This window comes from Ictalurus furcatus, chromosome 16, assembly GCF_023375685.1.
Source record: "Ictalurus furcatus strain D&B chromosome 16, Billie_1.0, whole genome shotgun sequence".
In the NCBI taxonomy this organism is placed as follows: domain Eukaryota; kingdom Metazoa; phylum Chordata; class Actinopteri; order Siluriformes; family Ictaluridae; genus Ictalurus; species Ictalurus furcatus.
This window is the reverse complement of record NC_071270.1, coordinates 10420704-10443740: the sequence shown is the minus strand read 5'-3', so window position 1 is coordinate 10443740 and position 23037 is coordinate 10420704. Positions and strand designations below refer to the sequence as shown.

Genomic DNA, 23037 nt, shown 5'->3' with positions numbered 1-23037 from the left:
GTTATTTTAAAAAAATCACAAGTTATGAAAAGTAATTAAAAAATGTATCTATCTATCTATCTATCAAAAACAGATTATAGATCAGGTATATACAGTGAGGGAAAAAAGTATTTGATCCCCTGCTGATTTTGTACGTTTGCCCACTGACAAAGAAATGATCAGTCTATAATTTTAATGGTAGATTTCTTTGAACAGTGAGAGACAGAATAACAACAAAAAAATACAGAAAAACGCATGTCAAAAATGTTATAAATTGATTTGCATTTTAATGAGGGAAATAAGTATTTGACCCCTCTGCAAAACATGACTTAGTACTTGGTGGCAAAACCCTTGTTGGCAATCACAGAGGTCAGACGTTTCTTGTAGTTGGCCACCAGGTTTGCACACATCTCAGGAGGGATTTTGTCCCACTCCTCTTTGCAGATCTTCTCCAAGTCATTAAGGTTTCGAGGCTGACGTTTGGCAACTCAAACCTTCAGCTCCCTCCACAGATTTTCTATGGGATTAAGGTCTGGAGACTGGCTAGGCCACTCCAGGACCTTAATGTGCTTCTTCTTGAGCCACTCCTTTGTTGCCTTGGCCGTGTGTTTTGGGTCATGTAGGAATACCCATCCACGACCCATTTTCAATGCCCTGGCTGAGGGAAGGAGGTTCTCACCCAAGATTTGACAGTACATGGCCCCGTCCATCGTCCCTTTGATGCAGTGAAGTTGTCCTGTCCCCTTAGCAGAAAAACACCCCCAAAGCATAATGTTTCCACCTCCATGTTTGACGGTGGGGATGGTGTTCTTGGGGTCATAGGCAGCATTCCTCCTCCTCCAAACACGGCGAGTTGAGTTGATGCCAAAGAGCTCCATTTTGGTCTCATCTGACCACAACACTTTCACCCAGTTGTCCTCTGAATCATTCAGATGTTCATTGGCAAACTTCAGACGAGCATGTATATGTGCTTTCTTGAGCAGGGGGACCTTGCGGGCGCTGCAGCATTTCAGTCCTTCACAGCGTAGTGTGTTACCAATTGTTTTCTTGGTGACTATGGTCCCAGCTGCCTTGAGATCATTGACAAGGTCCTCCCGTGTAGTTCTGGGCTGATTCCTCACTGTTCTCATGATCATTGCAACTCCACGAGGTGAGATCTTGCATGGAGCCCCAGGCCGAGGGAGATTGACAGTTCTTTTGTGTTTCTTCCATTTGCGAATAATCGCACCAACTGTTGTCAGCTTCTCATCAAGCTGCTTGGCAATGGTCTTGTAGGCCATTCCAGACTTGTGTAGGTCTACAATCTTGTCCCTGACATCCTTGGAGAGCTCTTTGGTCTTGGCCATGGTGGAGAGTTTGGAATCTGATTGATTGATTGCTTCTGTGGACAGGTGTCTTTTATACAGGTAACAAGCTGAAATTAGGAGCACTCCCTTTAAGAGTGTGCTCCTAATCTCAGCTCGTTACCTGTGTAAAAGACACCTGGGAGCCAGAAATCTTTCTGATTGAGAGGGGGTCAAATACTTACTTCCCTCATTAAAATGCAAATCAATTTATAACATTTTTGACATGGGTTTTTCTGGATTTTCTTGTTGTTATTCTGTCTCTCAGTGTTCAAATAAATCTACCATTAAAATTATAGACTGATCATTTCTTTGTCAGTGGGCAAACATACAAAATCAGCAGGGGATCAAATACTTTTTTCCCTCACTGTAGATAGATAGATAGATAGATAGATAGATAGATAGATAAATTTTATATAGAATCATTATACCTGGTCTCCTCCAATATTGGAGGGGCTTGATAGGGAAGGCTTCGGGGGGGCTTTAGTTACAAAAGGTTGAGAACCTTTGTATTGCTGCTACAGTAAGTTACAGTTTTCACTTCTTACTGCCAGTGTATTTCACAAAGAACTGTTCTTATTTCCAATGTTACAGCATACACTTCTGCCAATACATAATACTACTTCACTCTGAACATACAACACAGCATGGTACCTATTAGATTCATTTAACTGCCAACATATTAAAACTTCTCAGTATCCCACAAGTTGATTTTTTTTCTCTTTGAATAAATAGTCTACATGTTTTTAATGAAAATATGCATCTTTCAAAATTGAATGCTATTATATAATTTTTTTGTGTGTATCTGTTGTAAATGCTAATATGTCAAAATGTATTTATGCAATCCCCTCCAAAAGGCAATGGCAACACCGATTCTTTTGTTTTGTTTTGTTTTTTCTATACGCCGAAGACGTGTTTGAGATCAAAAGCTGAATATGAGACAATAGATCAGAATTACAGCTTTCATTTTCTGATATATAAATTTCGATGTGTTCAACAAATTAGAACATAGCACCACTCAATTTTTAAGTGAGCAAAAGTACTGGACTGTATGCTGATGAATGTGTATATTCAGGCTGGTGGGAGCTCCAGGTTGCCGGTTGAGCGCAGCCCCCACTCCACGGTGCTGCACGCTGTCGAGGGTTTGGCCCTGCTTCTGCTCTGTTCTTGCCAGACAAGCACACGCAAACTCGCTGTCACGGTGCTCCGAGAGATCCGCTTGCTCTTCACAGCCATTGGCCAGGCAGAGGTAACATTTGTGTCAACCTCATGATTATTTTGATATCTGATGATTATTTTTTTTTTTAAGTTTGTTTTGAATTCTTTTGCAGCAGAGCTATTAATGATGTGTGGGTCATGGGTGGGAAAACTATGAAACATTATTGGTTGCTGGTCCCAACTAAGTGAGGTTGTAATTGAACGACTGTATTGATTATTGTAACCAGTTTAGCATATGCTCAAAACAAGATCGTGTCTGATTCAGTAAGCACTCTAACTCTTATCATCATTAACTGGTCCTAGTTCTGCTGTAACATGAGTACTGGATTTGCCTTATTTTTTTTTTGCTTTCAGGATGATGATAAGCCAATGATCGAAGTGATGGACCAGCTCAGCCCTATAGTTCTAGACAGCTTTGTCCATGTGGCTGTGTCTGACTCAGTAAGCACTCTAATTTCACTCCAGTGATAACACATATGCATTTATATGTGTTTACAGTAGCTTATTTCAACTCTGCAGTTTTGTTTCATATTCAGTGATAGATATCATACTGTACTCACCTGGACCTTAGCTTGAGCACATACACTACCCGTCAGAAGTTTAGAGACACTCATTCTTTATTTTTATAAACACTTCTGCACTTGGACACTTCTGCTTTCAGCCACTCTAATGTGAATGTTTTTTGTTGTTATGTTGTAGAATGATAAATGTCCTGCTCTCTTATGTCTTTTTGTGCCTTCAGGCCACTCTGCCACTGAGTCACCATGTGGACCTACAGTGGCTGGTGGAGTGGAATGCACGGTTGGTCAACAGCCACTATGATGTTAAGAGCCCCTCTCATGTGTGGATTTTCGCCCAGTCAGTGAAGGACCCCTGGGTTTTGTGTCTCTATAGTTTTCTCCGGCAGGAGCACCTGCCAAAACACTGTCCCATGGCTCTGAGCTATGCCTGGCCATATGCCTTCACACGTCTGCAGCTGCTCATGCCCCTAGTGGACCCCAAGTGAGTTAGGAAACAATCAATAAGCAAATGTAAATGTAAACTTAAATACATTTTTATTCTGTTTTGATTAAGCAATCTGTACAGTTAAGCCAACTTCTAATTCATGTCTAATTTAAAAAAAATTGCATACTAGCAAGAAGCCCATAGAACCAAGCTGAGAAAATTTATGTTGTTCTAATCTTTTACCTGTTAACACGTTTGTATGTGTAAGCAGAAGAATGTCCCACATTTGAATACATTGTTTTGTGTATGCCTTGTTTTGCAGGAAGTAAACCTGTTGATTCATCACATCCAAAATGTTGTTTATTATTTATCATGCTTTGTTAGAGACTAAGGGTTAGCAATAATCCAAGGAGAAAATTTAATTTAAGGAAATGAATCAAACTGACCATTAGTCCTACCCATGATCCCCTGCAGTAGTCCAGTGTACGCGAAAAAGACGAGCACAGCCGGACCCGCCGATAGCTACGTGACCCTGTGGAGGAACTACCTAATCCTGTGCCTGGGTGTAGCCAAGCCGAGTATCATGAGCCCAGGTCACCTGAGGGCTTCCACCCCTGAGATTATGGCTACCACTCCCGATGGCAGCATCACATATGATAACAAGGTAGATGCCCCACATGGTATGACTCTTCTGATGGTTTTATCATGAACTCTAGTCAAAGTTGCATACCAGTGCACTGAGAGCAAAGGCCTCCAACTGTAAGATTTGGCATTTTTTTGACATAACTCCTTGTTGAGCAGGAATTGAAAACATCCACGGCATTAAAGACCATCCATTAAAGTCAAGTTATATCAAGTCTCAATATACAGTACATCGATACATACATCAAATGTATAAGATCAAAAGGTTAGCTATGGACAACTTGTGTGTGTGTGTATGTGTGTGTGTGTGTGTGTGTGTGTGTGTAAGCAGGTGATTGGAACTCCCTCAGTAGCCTGGCTCCTCAAGCAGTTGGTTCCCCTCATGCGGCTCGAGAGCATTGAGATCACAGAGTCTCTGGTGCTGGGCTTTGGCCGGACTAACTCCCTCGTCTTCAGGTAACACTCAAAACAGCTTCTAAGATGAAACACTCTGAGGAGTCCAAAGAACATGTTAAACTGACACGGTTGCACTAGATTTATGTTGACTGATCAACTGCATTAGGGAAACAAATCTTTTAGGTATATTTTTGTGTAGGAACTGCTTGTAAAGCATGTATTCACTTCAGCATTCATGCATGTTATTTACTCATAACACAGATCGCTATCATACCACTCTGGGCGTTTTGTCATTACTTTGCTGTGAACATAATGAACCATGACAGCACAGGCGTTTTATCCTAGCAAAATATTTTTCAGTCTAAGTTATTTAACTTATGGAGTGAATTCCATATCATTGAAGATATGAGAACAAATTTCAGTAATGTACACTTGTTAGATAATTGAAAATGAAAAAACAAGATATGCATTCAGGAAATTAATGATGATGTGCATGCTAATATACTTTTTGGCTTTGTTTATCTTATTACTGCTGCTGTGTATGTTTAGGGAGCTAGTGGAGGAACTCCATCCACTCATGAAAGAAGCCTTAGAGCGACGACCAGAGGTAGGTTTGATTGAAATCTCATGTTTTAAAATGATATTTTTTTGCACGTGGGCAGTTGTTATGCTACATGTGCATATTAAATATTCTCTTCCCTCTGAAGAATAAGAAGCGTCGGGAAAGGAGAGATCTTCTGAGGCTGCAGCTGCTCCGTATTTTTGAGCTGCTGGCTGACTCAGGAGTCATCAGTGACAGGTGGGCTGCACATACAATCACTGAAGTTCTGCAATTTCTCTCATTAAAGTTTCGGTTAAGGAACACAGATCTAACATTAAACAACACATTTCACTCTCCAGCACTAACGGGGCATTAGAGAGGGATTCTCTGGCTCTGGGTGCTCTTTTCCTGGAGTATGTGGATCTGACACGCATGCTCCTGGAAGCAGAAAACGATAAAGAGTTGGAGATCCTGAAGGATATCAGAGCTCATTTCAGCGGCATGGTGGCCAACCTCATCCAGTGTGTGCCAGGTATCTACAGTAACTATCTGTTCACTTGGTGTCCAGTGAGTCTGTGTTACTGAATTGAAGTGGATAGTCATTCCTTTATTGCTTAATTTATTCTTCTTTTAATTAGTATTTGGCAATCTTCTTCTACACTGCTTTCTACATTCTATGAATACAATATGTACATTCAGATTTAATGACTAAATAATAATAATAATAATAATAATAATAATATGTAAATTCAGATCAGAGGGTGTTTTTATATGCTGTACTCTTCTCTCGCTCTCCATCCAGTGCACCATAGGCGATTCCTCTTTCCTCAGCAGAGTCTGCGCCATCATCTCTTCATTCTGTTCAGCCAATGGGCCGGTCCCTTCAGTGTCATGTTCACTCCACTGGACCGCTACAGTGACCGCAACCACCAGATCACACGCTACCAATACTGCGCTTTAAAGGTACAGCAAATTACCAAATCCCTGGTACCGCTAATTTTATAAAGATGGTAGTGCAGGAGTGCTGTTTACCTATCCTAATCACTTAATTGTAAGAGTATGACTTGATATTTAGAGAAATGATTTGAGTAGGGCATTGCTATGACAAATTTGGTTTGGTTGCAGGGAAGGCAAAGGCTTATCAATGAAATTAAATGAAATTCCTCACAGGCATATAAAAATTAGAAACAGTTCCTTAAAAGTCATTAGATTGCATCAGTGTGGTTAAATGAAGATACCGTGTGCTATAGTATGACATCGCACACTACTAGTACTGTACTAGTACAGTTCAATTAATGTACCTCAAATATAATAAAAATGGCCTTTTTGTGACATATTTATGACATTGTTAGTGCACAGTGTAATTAATTATATGGTAGGTGAATGAGGGGGGAAAAAACAGTGAATGTATTTAACCATGACATGTATCTAACACGGTGTGTCTATTTGTGTGTATTTTCCTCCCAGGCTATGTCTGCCGTGTTATGTTGTGGGCCAGTCTTTGATAATGTCGGTTTGTCCACTGATGGCTATCTCTACAAGTGGCTAGACAATATCCTTGGGTGCCATGATCTGCGGGTAAGATGTGTTTGCTATATTCTCTGTCTGAGAAATCATAGTCAAAAGCAATCGAAATCAGAAACAACAGTAAGGGATTATAGATTGAAGTAGTGATTAAAAAAAATTCATTTAAAAGAGCTAATGAATTGCATGCTCTATTTTGAAACCATTTAAATTTAAAAATCGATGGCCTAATCGATGGCCGTGCCATCTCTGTTTTTTTTTCTTCAATATGTTACTTTTAGACAAAAAAAAAAAAACTCCAAACAAAGTCTCTATAATTTAAATAAAGTCTTCCTTGTGTTGGAAAAAATATTTTAGTATTGATTTACTATTTCTAAAAACATTTTAAAAAAAAAGTCCTAAGAGTAAAATTAGTAAAAAATTGTCTGTCTCTTAAGCTTTTATCCCACACACACTGTTTCATGCTACAGGTGCATCGACTGGGCTGTGAGGTGGTCATTCTGCTGCTGGAACTAAACCCAGATCAGTCAAATTTGTTTAACTGGGCAGTGGATCGCTGCTTCACTGGCTCCTACCAGCTGGCCTCAGGCTGTTTTAAGGCCATCGCCACAGTGTGTGGTAGCAGGTTGGAAAACTATAATGGCAGTATGCTAGGGTGTAAGGGTTCATATTTAGGATATTTATATTAATAGTAGACAATTAATATTATATAGGTGATCACCCATATGATGTGTGATACATTGTTTTTATTATACACTTTTGGATTGATTTAGTAGATTTTTCACAATGTAAAGTCAGACCGAAAATCTTTATTTTTCTTTCTTCAGAAACTATCCATGTGACCTTGTTACCCTGCTGAACCTGGTGCTTTTTAAATCCTCTGACACCAGCAGAGAGATCTATGAGATCTCCATGCAGCTTATGCAGGTATAAGACAGGAATTTTCTTTAATAATAGTTTTGCAACATATAATACTTAACATAAAACAGTAATATGAAATATTATATATATATATATATATGTATATATATATATATATATATATATATATATATATGTATATATATATATATATATATATATATATATATTGTATGAAATATATATATATATGTATTCAAAATTTAATGTGTCGTTTGCTTTGTTCATGAATTTTCTGAAAGATACACGTCTTAACCACCAAAGGTGAAGATTTATTCCAAGTTCAATTGATTTTTCTCAATTTTTCTCTTGCTCTTTTCCCTTTGCGGTGTGTTGCACAGGTTTTGGAGGCAAAGCTATCTGTGTACTCTGCAAGAATTGTGGGCCAAAAGTCAGGGAACATCTTGTATGGCACCCACGGCCCTTTGCCCCCCCTTTACAGTGTATCCCTCTCACAGCTCTCTAACCAGCTTGCCTGCATGTACCCAGAGCTCACTCTCCCCCTCTTCTCAGGTAGTGTGTTTGTATGTTTGTTTGTACCAGAGCAGTAGCACTGAGTAAATAGTGTGGAAGACGAAGCCTGCAAAATCTCACTACTCTACTTTTTTCCTTCTTTTTCTTGACACACACAGAGGTCAGCCAGAGGTTTCCTACCACTCATCCCAATGGTAGGCAGATAATGCTCACCTACCTGCTGCCTTGGCTGAACAACATCGAGCTAGTAGACACGGGTCTGCTTCCCCCAGCCTCCAGTCCCTGCACACCAGAGGAGAACGGGCAAAAGCATGCGGACGGCATGGGCCTCTCACACCCGCTCAGAGGCAGTGGCTGGGGATCCTTGCAGGCCACCTCTCTCATTCTCAACAACCTCATGTACATGACTGCCAAGGTACAACTCAGTCTGCACCATAATTAGTATGAGGTTTTATAAGCCTTTACAGTTAATATTGGCTTAACCATCCTTGGTTTTATTGTATTATGTCAGTGATGGTCACTGATTTCATTACCAAAAGCTTAGCCACTCCCAGAAGTTCTAGAAGACCTTTTTCCATTAAAAAAATTATTATATCATTGTTCCACTGTTAAATAAAAAATATCATATAATGGGTATTTTTGTCTCAAACAAAATGTTAACAAAATGGCTATGGGGAAAATAGCACCAATAAATTTGTAAATTGCCTGAAAGGTTGTGAACCCTTAAGAATGTTCTACATTTCTGCATAAATATGACCTAAAACATCATCAGATTTTCAAAAGTCCTAAAATTAGATACAGAGAACCCAATTAAATGAATGAAACAAGAATATTACATATCTGTGAGTGGCAAAATTATGTGACGCTCTAGAATTCGACTTTGATAAATCTCTGGGGGTTTTTTTAATAAAACAGGGAGCTCACTCACACATCTTTGTCATCCCATTGATTGAAATATACTGACTCTAATTTCACCTTCGAATTAATTGCTAATTCTTTAGGTTCACATACTTTTGCCACTTACAGAGATATAATATTGGATCAATTTCCTCAATAAATAAATGGCCAAGTATAATATATTTTTTTATTTCATTTGTTTACTCTGGTTCTCTTTATCTACTTTTAGGAAGTTTTAGTTCATATTTATGCAGAAATATAGACAATTCTAAAGGGTTCACAATCTTTTAAGCACCTCTGTATCATTGGTATATCATGAAGACCATTTTAAAGTAAATATTGCCTACTGCTGCTTTCTTTTGTGGTGCCCTTGTACTTTAATTTATAATTCCAATTACTTTGTGTTTTAAGTATGTTGTGTATGTGTTCTTAAGTATGGTGATGAGCTTCCAGGCCCAGAGATGGAAAATGCATGGAATGCTCTAGTGACCAATGACAAATGGAGCAACAATCTGAGAATCACACTGCAGTTCCTTATAAGCCTGTGTGGAGTCAGCAGTGACACCACACTACTACCTTATGTAAGGATACACAAACAGTCTTACTGTCTCTTACTCTCGTACTGTATTTTCTTTGTTTTCTGCTCAACAAAAATGTCAACAGAACATCAAAATGTTTCACTTTCCTTTGGGGGCCTTTGGTACACATCGTGATACATTGTGTGGCACCAGACACAAAGCTCACAGTGTCAAACATTCAGATCTTACAAGCCTGTGTTTTTTGTCTGTCTCTAGATTAAGAAAGTAGTGATCTATCTGTGTCGTAACAACACCATTCAGACCATGGAGGAGCTGCTGTTTGAACTTCAGCAGACTGACCCTGTTAACCCTGTAGTGCTGCATTGTGATAACCCACCTTTCTACCGGTTTGCAGCCAGCAGTAAGATCTCCGCTGTGGCCTCAGGTGACCATAGACAAGAAATATGACTGCTCTTCATTTATTGTTCATAATGGTCTTGGTTTTTTTGTTAGTCTGATGTTTGCTGTGTTGTATGTTTGATGAAGGGACAACATCCAGCAGCAACACTGTTGTAGCAGGGCAGGAAAATATCCAAGACACGGATGAGTCAAAGATTGCTCGAGAGAACGAGGAGAGGTAATTGTCTCCAGAGATAAGAGACTGAGCTTCTTATACTAAAACAGTACATTTTTTAGTATACAGTTTCAAAGTAGTTTCTTCATTGGAAATGAATTTTTAGTGCTTTTGTGCTTTGTGTGTGTGTCCTCACTGCTGATGTTTGCATGTGTTTGTTTTTGTGTATGTCTGCAGGTTAAGTAAAGCTGCGCGGGCACATAACCGACTAGAGTCACGTTACAGTAACAGCTCCGGGGGCTCCTATGATGAGGAGAAAAGTCAGTACATTGTTATCGTTGACCTCTGACCTCTCATCTTTGACTTCTCAGTTTTGTGATTTCACTAATTTTTGCTATCACTGGCTGTTTACTGTGCTGTTTAAAGTGTCCAAATTACAAGCTCAGAGCAACAGATATTTCACCTGCTTTTATGTGTGTATAATTTATTTCTTTCATTCATTTCTTTATTTAACCAGGTTAAAAAACTCATTGAGATTAAAAATCTCTTATACAAGAGTGACCTGGCCAAGAGGGTAGCAACAATTAACATAAATGTACAAATTTACAACATCAAGAACACAAAACAACACAATCAAGGATCACAACAACAACTTACCAGGAGATAAAACACAGAATCTGTTAGAAATACTTTAAACTCATTCAGTGATGAAAGCATGGTCAGCTTTAAATTATGTTGTAGATTATTTCAAATAACAGAAGCGTTATAATTAAAGTCATTTTTCCCAGCTCTGTTCAGACCTGAGGAACGTAAAGATATAACAGGTCATTTGAACGAAGATTATAGTATACTTTTGGGAAACGACTCGTTCCCTTCTCAAGGAACAGGGTTACATGTGTAACCCAAACATTCCCTTTCAAATGGAACTCAACGTTGCATGAGCTTCATGCTGTGGGAATGAGTATAGCCACTCCGTCTTACTGAGGGTATGGCCTGTCACAGAGGCTCCATCAATAGGGGTGTGCCTGGCCAATATGGCAGCCACGTAGACACTAATTGTAGAAGGAGCCAGCTTTGCCAAGAAATGTTCCTGTAAGAACTCCAGGACTGTAGCCATTGCGCAGTTTACTGGGTCTCACTGACGTTCCTAGCATTTAACATGGTCTCTACAATCTCAGTTGAGAGACCAGAATCTATGAGCTGGTGCCACTCAGGTGCCAGACTCACAGATTCCATAGTTCCGGCGAAGGGTGATAAATCATCCCTCTGGCTTGAGACAACAGATCCCTGCAAACGGAAATCTCCCAGCAAGTACCGTCCAGCAGAGATATTATCTCCAAGAACCATATACGATCTGGCCAATAAGGCCAATTGTAATACTGAATTAATGTGTGCAGCGTAGACCACCCTGCCGCAGCACACACATCCTGTAAGGGTACCCCTTAAATAAAGCATTTGAGGAGGTGACCACCCTAGTGGAATGAGTCCCTATGCCCAGAGGTGTAGCGAGAACGCACGCCTCATAAACAATAGAGATAGCTTCCACTATCCAAATAGAGATGTGCTGCTTTGATGCAGCATCACGTTTACTGTCACAGCCAAGCAGACCAATAACTGCTCCGACGTATACCACTGGCCAGATGTAAGTACAAGGAGCCCTCACTGGACACAGTAGGTGCAATCTTCTTCATTCTGGTATAAGGAACAGAGCAGGGGAGAAAGCCTGCAACACTACTGGCTGGACAGCATACGTAGGCACTTATAATCCGGCCTAGGATATCGGGAGGTCTTGGCTAATCCAGGGGCAAAATCAAGGCAGGAAGGGGCAACAGGGATGTCAGGGCAGCCAAAAGAGCTACCTAACCCTAACCCTAAGCTTCTGTGGTCCAGGAAGGTCTGTCAACTGTGAGCTGGCCCCTCAGTGGCCAGACTCACACTTTCCATAGTTCTTTCTTGAGACAATAGATCCCTGTGTCAGGGAATCTCCCAAGGAGTACTGTCCAGCAGAGATTTTATCTCCGAGAACCAAACAGACCAATTCAGTGCTACTAGCAGCAGACATAGCACGATCTTGGCAAACTCTTGCTAGAGCCTGTGGGAGCAGAGCGATTGGGGGAAAAGCGTACAGACATGACCTCGGCCACGTGTGTACCATGGCGTCCAGCCCTGATCTTTTGTCTTTGGTGTGGGAGTAGTGAGGGTGAACCACAGTCTGCAGCGTGTTGTCTCCTCGGAAGCGAACATGTCCGCTTCCGCTCGGCCAAACCTGCACCATATGGACTCACCCATTTGTGGATAGAGCCTCCAATCCCTGGGCTTCAGCCCTTGCCTCGACAGGATGTCCACCCCCACATTCCAGTTGCCCAGAATGTACATTGCAATCACTGACAAAACTTCCCCTCCGCCAGAGAAGAATCAGTTGAGCCTGACTGAAGAGGGGCACAAAAGTAATCCTCCCTGGTGATATATGAGACCAGCGCCGTATTGTCTAACACATGGTGACCTCTTACCTGAGTAGAAGAATTTCAGTGCTAGGAATACGGCCCACACATCTAGACGATTTAGATGCCATACTAGATGAGGGCTGCTCCAGAGACCATGAGGGAGGTGTCTGACATTACCATTTTGCGATAAGAGATGCCCCTAGAGTGTGACCTGAGGCTAGAAACTTCTGGGGACACCTCCGAGTTTTCAGAGCACATAGGCATTGCCGCGTGACACTGATTACTCTCAGGGGTTTCATCCTCGGATGAAACATTTTGTTTGAGACTTTCAGCCACCACTGAACGGTCTCATGTGCAATGGGCCCAACAGTATTATGTTGGCTGCTGCTGCTATAAGCCCAAACCCTAACTTTATCTTGCTCAATGTTGATAGGATTGTTGGGGATAGATATGCCCTCATCATATTCAAATCCCATATAACCCCTAGAAAAGTCATGCTCGACTGGAGAAGCAAATTTCCCTGAGGTTCAACCTGAGTCCTATGCTTCTCATGTGGCTGAGAACTACATCTCGATGTTGAATCGCCAATTTCCTGGACCACGCTAAAATTAACCAGTTGTCCAGGTAGTTTAGCACATGGATGCCCTGGAGTCCCAAAGGAGCCAGCGCAGCATCCATGCACTTCGTGATGGTGCGAGGGGATAAAGCTAGCAAAAGGAAGAATTGATATTTATATTGTTTCCAAACGCGAACCTCAGGAACTTCCTGTGACTGGTCATTGGAATATGCATCTTTTTAGATCTATCGTCACAACCCAATCCTCAAACTGAGTCTGTGGAATGATAAGTTTTAGCGTCAACATCCTGAACCTGTATGTCTGAAGAGAATGGTTCAGATGACACCGATCAAATACTGGGGCTAACTGCCCTAACAACCTCTCATCCCCTGATACCTCCTATTGCAGCCCCTCAAGGCCGCTCCTTTTGCCTTTTTGGCACTGATGGCCCTCTGATTTTGCTGCCGTCAATGGAGCAAGGTGGCTTGTAAGCACCTCCTCCACCTTCGGTATAGCATAGTAGCCATTCTGTCTATCTCCCACGATGGCCAAATAATCTGTCATTGCGGGGTTATAAACACGGCTTTCCCCAAAAGCGTGACACTTCATGGTGAATTTCCAGGAAAAAAGAGAAGTTTTCTGCTGCTTGAGGGCGTGCACACCTCCTCACTGGCTCCCCCTCTGACTCGGAGTCAGAGAGGGTGGGTTGACTCTTCATACCGGAAGGAGAAGTCGCTTTGCAAGCTCCAGAGGAAAGAGCAAGAGATCTCCGATTCCCCCTCCAAATCCATATGGGACCCTCAGGATCTTAGCCCGCTGGCTGCCTCGACAGAGTCCTGAGTTTCCGAAATCCATCTCGCTTTGGCTGAGAAGCAAGAGAGCCGGAAGCGGAGTCCGCCGCAGCGCACTCCGCTCCCATTCACGTCACACAAAAAATGTGTCCCTCCCCCTCTGTAATAACATGAGAGCTGGGAGTAACTCTCTAAAGCTCATTCTGTTTGCACAGGATAGCGACAGAAGAGAAAAGAAGAAAAAATTTTTTTATATATATATATATATATATATATATATATATATATATATATATATATATATATATATATTCTTTTGAAAATAGAGAGCAGTGAAGATTTTTAGATTTTTAGAGTTTTGCTGAATTCCATTACTGAATGGAAGATCTAAGGAATTATCAGTGTGATCACCTTTTAAGAATTCCAGTAATGTTTTAAGCCATTTTTAATTAATCCAACACTCATGTAGTATTTTTCAATCCAGATTGTTTCCAATCCAGAGAACTGTCTAAAGCTTGTGCCTATACCCCACATGTACCTACGTATGAATATGTGTGTATATGTGTATGTATGTGCGCGTATACTGGGTGTGTTTGTCATGTGTTTGGTCTGCATACCTGGCGTGTCTGCTCAGAGAGACCATTCTGAAGATTAATGATATGCTGCTGATGGCACAGCACTCATGCTTTGGAGGACTAGTGGCACTTTGTATAGTCAAGTGAAGTGGCAGATGCTGTACTTTACAGCTTTACTCAGATGGTATTATTCAAGAATACGTTATTAAAGAATGGTAGAACACAGGTGCACCTAACACACAGTACTAACTGTTATTGTCTTTCAATTAGCTATAAAATTTTGTTTTTGTGTGCATAATTCCTGTTATCATTTTAGTAAATAAAAGCAGTTATTGATATTAATTAAGTTTTAATGAAATATGATGTAATCTTGTTTGATGTGTATAATTTGCCAAATTGTTAAAGACTTTCTTAAATCATAGAGAACAGTTTGAATGCTACTGTAATAGTTTTTGAAAAATAACTGACCAGAGTCTTTGAAATGTGGCTCCAAAAATCAGATCAAAATAATTTTGTATTTTTAAATAGAATGTAACTGTATTAAATACCTGCTGTAATGTGATGGTGTATGCAGATGATCCTCTCCCACCGTATGCTGGCTGGCTACTCAGTGTGTTAGAGTGTAACCGACCCCAACCTTTGCCTATGCCAATTAATGGAGGTTGCTGGGCTCCGCTTGTGGACTACCTGCCTGAAACCATCACACCACGGGGGCCCCTCCACAGGTAAAAAAAAGTTCTGCCTTCTCCTGAGTCTCCTTATTTCTGCTTACTTTGTATTCCTAGCACATTTGACTAGCAGGTTCAATTAAATATTTAGGATGGCAAATTTATTATTGCAGCTGCATTTTATACATTACATAGACACATACTAACTTTCACACACATTTACACAGCATTCAATAATACTGCAGGGTCTGTTTAGGTCTAGTATGTGAACATGGATGCTTTCTTTCAGTTTCTATACAAATATGTTTTCATAGTTTTACAACAGTGGAAAGTTTTTACCAGTGCAGAGTGCCTGATATTCTTCTCTTTTTTTTTTTGGACTGTTTTTAGCACTGTTTTTATGGTGCTAAGACAACCATGAGATTTTGCAGTAGGCTCATGACAGTCAGTGTTTACTTTATAAAAGTGGAGCAGTGCTAAAAGCATTCAGTGGTGAGTAAGTGTGTGTTAGGTAAGCTTTTGTTGGGCAAGTATTTTCATCTTAATGGACTATGTGGGGATTTTATCATTATGGGACATTTGAAAAGTCCCCTTAAAGAAACTAATTTTACCCCAAAAATAAGGGAATATTATTCCTAAAATTCTAAATTTCCATTCTATTAGATACGCTTTTATATGCTTACGGTTAAGATTAGATTTAGGTGAAGGCATAGTATTATTTAGCAACAGCAATATCATATTAGTTTCCCACAAAAATAGACTGTGTGGGCATGTTTTTATATCTTGTTATGCACCAAATGTTCCCACAAGTCTAGGACTTTCTGACAGTTTTGTCAATTGGCTGTTCCCTAAGAGAAATGTCACATTTGGCTTTGTTGAATACTATCAAAAGAACAGAAGCTTATTTTTGATAATGTGTATAGTTAAGCATATATTTATAAAAATTTATTGAATTTATTGAATTGAAATAAAAATGTATTGAATTGACTAAAACAAGAAGCACAACTGGTAAACATATGCACCCTGATGCGCAGTTTAATACTATTTTTCAGCAGTCATTTGTACCAACCGTGGTAAAATAAAACAAAAAAATGTGTCCTTCATTTTCTTTCAGTTATTTTATATTTTATATATATTGTTATTAGATTTTAATTTAATGTTCTTGTTGCCAAACCACAAAAATAGCAGCTACAATCCTCGGAAATGGGAATCTCACTGTACCGCACGGACTCATGGGATTGTTGATGTATGTTGATAGGTGTAATATAGCGGTGATCTTCATGACAGAGATGGTGGTGGACCACAGTGTACGAGAGGACTGGGCTCTGCATCTTCCCCTCCTGCTGCATGCCCTCTTCCTTGGTAATAACGCATCACTTTTACACCTGCTGCCTTTCTTTCATTCTTTTCTCTTCTCTGTCTTTCATTTCTGACTTGAAACTGATAAAATAAGGCTTGAAACAAGATTCACCTGGACACCAAGTATGTGATTGTAACTGATTGTAATGAGTAATGTTTTAGGCATGAATCCCATGTATGCGTGTGTGTATGTACTAAATATGTATGTGCCTGCATCAGTGCGTGTGTCACTAATGACATCTGCTGTGTTATAAAGGCCCATCTGTGGCATTTGTACACATCAGCGACTACATTCCGAGCTGTAATTACAGCTTGCAGGAAAGCTGAATAACACATTGCAACCATACCAAAAATGTGAAAAATCTCTGATGAAAAAGGATGGAACATCGGGGAGAGGAAAGAAATGCCATAACTCACAACTTATCTCTCTTAGACGCTTTATGTCGTCATCACCTGCTGTCTCCATTGCATTCTCATGTCTACAGATTTGTGCAGAACTCTTCCTCTGATATTTTATCTGCAGTCAAAACTATTCCAGGCATGTTTATCACAGATAAAAGCATGTACATATGTCTCATCTGCACACACAAGTATTGCAAGTATTTAACATAAATTAAAGCAGAATTGTTTGTTTTAATTTAGTTTAGGTTTAATTTAACTAAAGGTTCTCTGACTCAGTAATTCTGTTGCAAGCACACAATAATTGTATTGTGTCTAATTGTGTAAATAAGATATTTTTCTGAATATTTTGCACATCATTCTTCTTTAGCTTCGGGAATAGATTCGTATAGAAGCATTTGTTATTGTTCACAGAGATTTGGGCTCTGCAAACATATGATATGTTGGGTATTTGCCATCAGTGGTTTTGAAAAAAAAATTTATTCAAAGGTTTTTTTTCCGTTCCACTGAATATCTTGATCCAGTAAGCTCATTGTTGTCATGACAAACAAAAGTTTCTTTCCCAGTAATCCATCCATCCATTTTCTATACCACTTATCCTACTGCGTCGCAGAACTCCCAACCCTGCAGGTGTGAGGCGAATGTGCTAACCACTAAGGCACCGTGCGCCCTTCTTTCCCAGTAATAAAGACTAATTAAGACCAGTGCAATAAAGTGCCTAAAAAGATTCTAGTCAGGTTGCAACTGACAAATCCTGATAGTTGTGCAGTCCACACAGTTTGTGGGCTTAGACTCTAGATCTAAGTCACTAAGACTAGCTCTCTAGTCACTATTTTGGCATACGTTTATATGAATGAATTGCCAATAAATTTTATTTTACTTCATCAACCTCATCGGGTATTATTCTCTTCTTTCAGGTTTAGATCACTACCGGCCCGAGGTTTTTGAGCACAGCAAGCGGCTGCTCCTGCATTTGCTCATCGCTCTCTCCTGCAACAACAACTTCCAGGTCATCGCTTCTGTGTTGCTGGTCACCAGGGAGATCAGCGACAACAAAACACTTACCATTAAATCCAGCTTTCAGCCTGAATACCAGCATACAGGTACAGAAACGAATGGGAATACAAGCAAAGTATAGAATCATCGTGAAATTGCCAACAGCGTGACCGAATTATAGTGAAATGTCCAGCTGGAAAAGTTTCAACTTCGAAATACACACATCAATGATAGCACTACAGAGGAACCCAACAGCCAACACCCGCATATGAATTAGCATGTAATCAGATTCTAAGTTATGATGGTTTTAAATGTGCAGGTTGATACAGTCAGGGAGTAGAGGTGATATTTACGATGTCAAAGCCTGATGGTAATGCATGAGGTCTTATCAACAGAAGGAAAAATACACATAGCAGGTCTCACCACAAATAATCATATAACAGCCAACCCGAGATAATTAGTATTTCATTTGTCTTGTCTATGAAATAATAAGACAGGAGACTAGAACGAGACTTTGTAACTCTTGCTGCCTGCCAAATCATCTGCATTTAAAATTACTAGCACTTTATCTATGTAGTGTGTGTCAAATATTTGGATGGGAATTTAAAAAAATTGATACTGTATCAGTATTAAGGACCAAGTTTTTGACACATGCACAGCCAAACAAATTCATCTACACATAAGAGAAATATGTAAGTCTTACCACAAATAATCATTTAACCGCCAACATAGAAAGTGTGATAGACACAGCGTGTTTTAGAGAAACAGTGAAAGAACCGGTGCAGTTGCGATACCAGATCAGCTTATAGACCTACGGCAGGTGTCCATTATTTTCATTCCAATATGAGATGAGTTATATCTTCATTATGAATATAGAATACAATCGACACCCCCTTCCCATGTCTATACCTGTATCAAATGGAGTGGTGTTAGAAAAAAGATTAAGAAGATCATTAAGAAAATATAGCGACAAAAAGAAAAGTCCTCTTCCTTCCTTACAGGTGGTCTGGATTTCCTACGGGAGTGGCAGGCATCTCCTGTGGCAGATTCTGGTATGAGCTCCTCCTCGACCTCCTCCAGTGTGAGCCTGGGAGGCAGCATGGGGAACCTCCCTCAGATCACAGCTGAACTTGAGGACATGGAGGAGTCTCCAACTGAGTCTGAGGAGAAGACCAACAAGCTCATCGAGTTCCTCACAACCAGGTATAAACAGGGGTAAAGGAGTAAAGCACCTGTGGCCAAACATTTGTGGACACCTGACCAATCAAACCCACATGTGCTTGTTGAACATTGCATTCCATATTTGATCCACCTTTGCTGTTATAATAATTTTCACTCTTCTGGAAAGGCTTTTTATTAGATTTTGAAAACAAAAAAGAAGCAGGTCTTATTTCTTTAAGTTAAATTTCTTTAAGTTTCTTAAAATAATAATAATAATAATAATGGTATGTTGAAGCCAGGTTATAATACCTCACTGCTATGCAAAAGCCAGGTCCTGGCAAATCTAAAATAGAAATCTCATGTAAAGCACAGACCCATTATCAGTTCCAGGGTCATGTGAAGAATCGTTTGTCCATTAATTCTGTCTGATCTTGGTGGTGGTTTTATGGTGTCACAGTGCCTGGAGTACTGTCTTGTCATTACTCAGGGCCTTCGGACCTCTATGGTGCCACGAGGACATCACACCAAAGAACCCTAACTCCAAGAGTGCGGAGCAGCTCACCAACTTCCTGCGTCATGTGGTGTCCGTGTTCAAAGAGTCTAAGTCAGGTAGCTGTTACTGTGCTTCAACTCAATGAAAACTTGCAATCAGTCACTTTGCTCTCATGTTTTAATGCGTATGTACCTACAGCATGCTTGTGTTTAACACAATTATGGCTGTTGTTCATGATGCAAATTAAACATATATTAGAATAAAAGGGGTAGTTTTTAGCCATGTAGTTAAATCAGAAAATGACAACACTACTTCCATGGTTTCAGTGTTCATATTTAGCCTTAGGATGGCAGGTTACGATGATGCGTTTAGTATGAATTTGATTCAGTGTCTAGCTCACTTCTGCTGTGTAAATATAGTAAATATTGAAGGTGAGTGAAGGAGCAATTTTAGAGAGGGGTCTAATGTACACCCGACCCAGAAACACAAAGCTTGTGTTGAAAGTTTTTTTTATTTAGAATTTTAACTTTGGCGAAACATCTCTGGGAAAAGAACTGTTTCAGCCTAGAGACTAAGACTAATTAACCGTCTCAACACCAGTCCAGGAGGGCTGACAACCCTAATGGCACTCTGCTGGTTCTCTTTAATAGACAATTTATGTGCTTTTTATCATACTTTTTCTTCTTAAGACTTCCACCTGGAACATCAGTTGAGTGATGTGGCTCTTCAGACGGCTCTATGTAGCTCATCACGCCACTATGCCGGTCGCTCCTTTCAGATCTTCCGAGCCCTCAGACAGCCACTATCCGCCCACGCTGTCTCAGACCTGCTGTCACGCCTGGTCGAAGTGGTGGGAGAGCATGGCGATGAGGTACAGGTGTGTACAGATGTAGCTGTGTGTGTGTGTTTGTGTGAGAGAGAGTGTGTGTCTTTTGTGTGTGGATATTCAGTCTTGTTTTATTGATTGCTCTCTCAGGGGTATGTGATGGAGGTGCTGCTCACTCTGGAGTCAGTGGTGGATAATTTGGCCGAATGCCTCAAAAACAGTGAACTGATGGCAGCATTGACTAGGTGAGGATTTAGCACTAATACTAATACAGTGCACAAGTTTATCAGTAAAGGATTTTTAAAAAGAGCAGCATGATGGTGCAGTTACTGAATATTAATTAATGATTTTTTAAAAAGTTTTTGTTTTAATTATTATTTATGAATTTGTTGTTCAAGTGTAAATCGCATTCTGTTTTTTTGTTTTTGTTTTTTGGCAAGACATGCACTACATACCACTATTGTTCACCTAAAAAAAATAAAATAAGTGGATCATTAATAGACATACACTGCTTTTATATATCATATCCACCCCTATCCTCTTCTTTTATCACAGATCCTCATCACCAGACTTTCTGGTAAGTGGGAAGCTCAACTCCAACTGCAAGAGCACAGGCCAGCTCAACCTGACACAGGATGGTACAGCTGAGCGCAGCAGACATCAGCGAAGTTATTCAGTGCCCAAAAAGTTTGGTGAGAGTGGTGAGCAGTCATCTTCTGACCCTCCACGCAGTGCCACCCTGGACCGTATTCAGGCCTGCACCCAACAAGGCTTGGCACGTTCGGCTCGGAGTGCCTCATCCACTTCCTCTGCACGCGCAGATGCTAGTTCCAACCCAGCAGAGCTAAGCCATGCCAGTCACCCTGCCAACCTATTAGCCACTGTCTTCTGGGTGGCCGTGTCTCTCATGGAGTCAGACTTTGAGTTTGAGTACCAAATGGCACTGCGGTTGGTGCACAAGCTACTTGCGCGAGTACCCCTTGAACAGCCAGAGAACCGTGAGCGCCTTGACAAGCTCCAGGCTCAGCTTAGGTGGAGCGGTTTCTCTGGCCTGCAGCAGCTCCTACTCAAAGGCTTTACCTCACCAGCCACCAGTGACCTTACATTGCAGCTCTTCTGTCAGCTTACACCTGTCTCTAGAGTTCCTGTAGTGGACATATCTCAGTCTATAGGTGAACAGCTTGTACTATTCAAACCATATTTAATCAAACATTATTTTGTTGACATACACAATATACACAAATTGATAATTTTGTCCCAAACAGAACAAGAGACATGGGGTAATAGTATTATCAGTATTAGTGATTAGGATCATTATTAGCCCCTTTCTATAGTGGGACAAACTGATGTTTGATCTTGGTTCCAGTGTTCCTGTTGCCTTTTCACTGGGCTCAGTTTGAAGGGGGCCAACCCTCTCCAAATGTCATGGGCAAAATTCTAATCCCCATTTTCCTGGTTGGTTACAGAGCAGTGTTTCATTTACTCCTATTGATTTAGTGACACATTAAACTTTTCATCCACTTCCTAGCATTATCAAAAATAATAAATAAGGATAACCTTTGACAGTAACAATGTAACCTTTGGCAATTTGACAGTAACAATAACTAAAACAAAAATATTGCTAGATAAAAAAGGCTGATGCAGCCATTGTTATTATACAGCACTATTACTACTGCTACTTTGAGATGCCTTATATTGTAGTACAATATGGTCCCTATGACTTTTGTCTTCTAACTGTCTATTCTTTTTCTTTTTTTTCTCTCTCTATCTGTCACTCAGGCTTCCCTCTGAACGTGCTTTGTCTGCTGCCTAACCTGGTGCAGCATTTTGACTTGCCGACACAGTTTTGCAAAGAGAGTGCCGAGAGGATAGCACAGGTCTCACTTTTAAAGCTTGTCCATTTTAAAGCCCATTTTAAAGCCATGGTTTGAATGGCTGTAATTTAATCCTTCTATGGCTACTGTTAAATCTTTTTTAAAGGAAACAGGTTATCCCAGCTAACAAAAATATGTTCTAAGAACGTTTTGCTAATGTTCCCGTTAAGTTACGTTCACAAGTAACGTTCCCAAAATGTCCATTTTTAAAATGTTTAAGAATGGTTTTTCTTCTTAATGTGAATGTTAGAGAAAACATTAAGATAATATTCCATTTAATCATTTTGCAAACATTAAGATAACATTATTTATGAATGTTCTCTGAACATTCAAAACGTCCAGTTTTTTTTTTAAAAAATGTTTTTTTCTTGGTTATACGAACATTAAAGAAAATGTTAAGGGAACTTTCCAATTTATCTCTATGCAAACTCCCTCCAAACATTAACCCTGGAACGTTGCTTATATAAATGTTCATATTAATTCAAATTATACAAATAGGTAAAGCATAAACAGTTAATTTCTTACAGCCACAGGTATGTATTTCAAATCAACAAAAATGTACAGTACCAAAAACTGACATTTTTCATTATTTATAATTTCATATTTATGTTGACATTTTTCTAAAGTCCTGCAGAAATTCCCTGGGACTGCAAGCCTCTAAAGTAACTATTTATCCAGTCATGAAAACCTCCCCAAGATAGCCAGATAAGTAACCAGTTCACCTTTAGAACAGCTGCGATTTGATTAAAGATGTTAGCCTGTCGTAACAGTCATATGCAAACATATGCCATTGGTTTTAAATATCGCTGTACGGAGCACATGCACAGGTTTGTGAGTAATACAAGGATAAGGAGCGAATATAGTTCCGATGAAATACTGTTATAGAAGAGGAAGTTCAAAGCTCTGATTGCTTATAGTAATGC

At 40.0% G+C, this 23037-nt stretch overlaps 1 protein-coding gene across 7 annotated transcripts in view; it reads left to right on the top strand.

The window, feature by feature from the left end:
• fryb (furry homolog b (Drosophila)) overlaps positions 1-23037 on the top strand; it is an 87991-nt gene that overhangs the window by 49127 nt on the left and 15827 nt on the right. For 4 of the 7 annotated variants that reach the window (XM_053644952.1, XM_053644945.1, XM_053644950.1 and 1 more), the window contains exons 19-45: positions 2398-2571; positions 2895-2981; positions 3283-3542; positions 3960-4149; positions 4456-4583; positions 5073-5130; positions 5231-5322; positions 5424-5596; positions 5867-6027; positions 6532-6642; positions 7059-7213; positions 7416-7515; positions 7851-8022; positions 8142-8398; positions 9315-9461; positions 9675-9843; positions 9945-10035; positions 10210-10292; positions 14913-15063; positions 16265-16368; positions 17682-17867; positions 18762-18963; positions 19379-19530; positions 20104-20291; positions 20391-20485; positions 20796-21412; positions 22020-22117. In XM_053644952.1, the coding sequence (XP_053500927.1) occupies positions 2398-2571; positions 2895-2981; positions 3283-3542; positions 3960-4149; positions 4456-4583; positions 5073-5130; positions 5231-5322; positions 5424-5596; positions 5867-6027; positions 6532-6642; positions 7059-7213; positions 7416-7515; positions 7851-8022; positions 8142-8398; positions 9315-9461; positions 9675-9843; positions 9945-10035; positions 10210-10292; positions 14913-15063; positions 16265-16368; positions 17682-17867; positions 18762-18963; positions 19379-19530; positions 20104-20291; positions 20391-20485; positions 20796-21412; positions 22020-22117 (4401 nt within the window). The remainder of the gene's footprint in view (positions 1-2397; positions 2572-2894; positions 2982-3282; positions 3543-3959; positions 4150-4455; positions 4584-5072; positions 5131-5230; positions 5323-5423; positions 5597-5866; positions 6028-6531; positions 6643-7058; positions 7214-7415; positions 7516-7850; positions 8023-8141; positions 8399-9314; positions 9462-9674; positions 9844-9944; positions 10036-10209; positions 10293-14912; positions 15064-16264; positions 16369-17681; positions 17868-18761; positions 18964-19378; positions 19531-20103; positions 20292-20390; positions 20486-20795; positions 21413-22019; positions 22118-23037) is intronic. The other 3 variants (XM_053644949.1, XM_053644947.1, XM_053644948.1) reach the window with 3 other exon arrangements.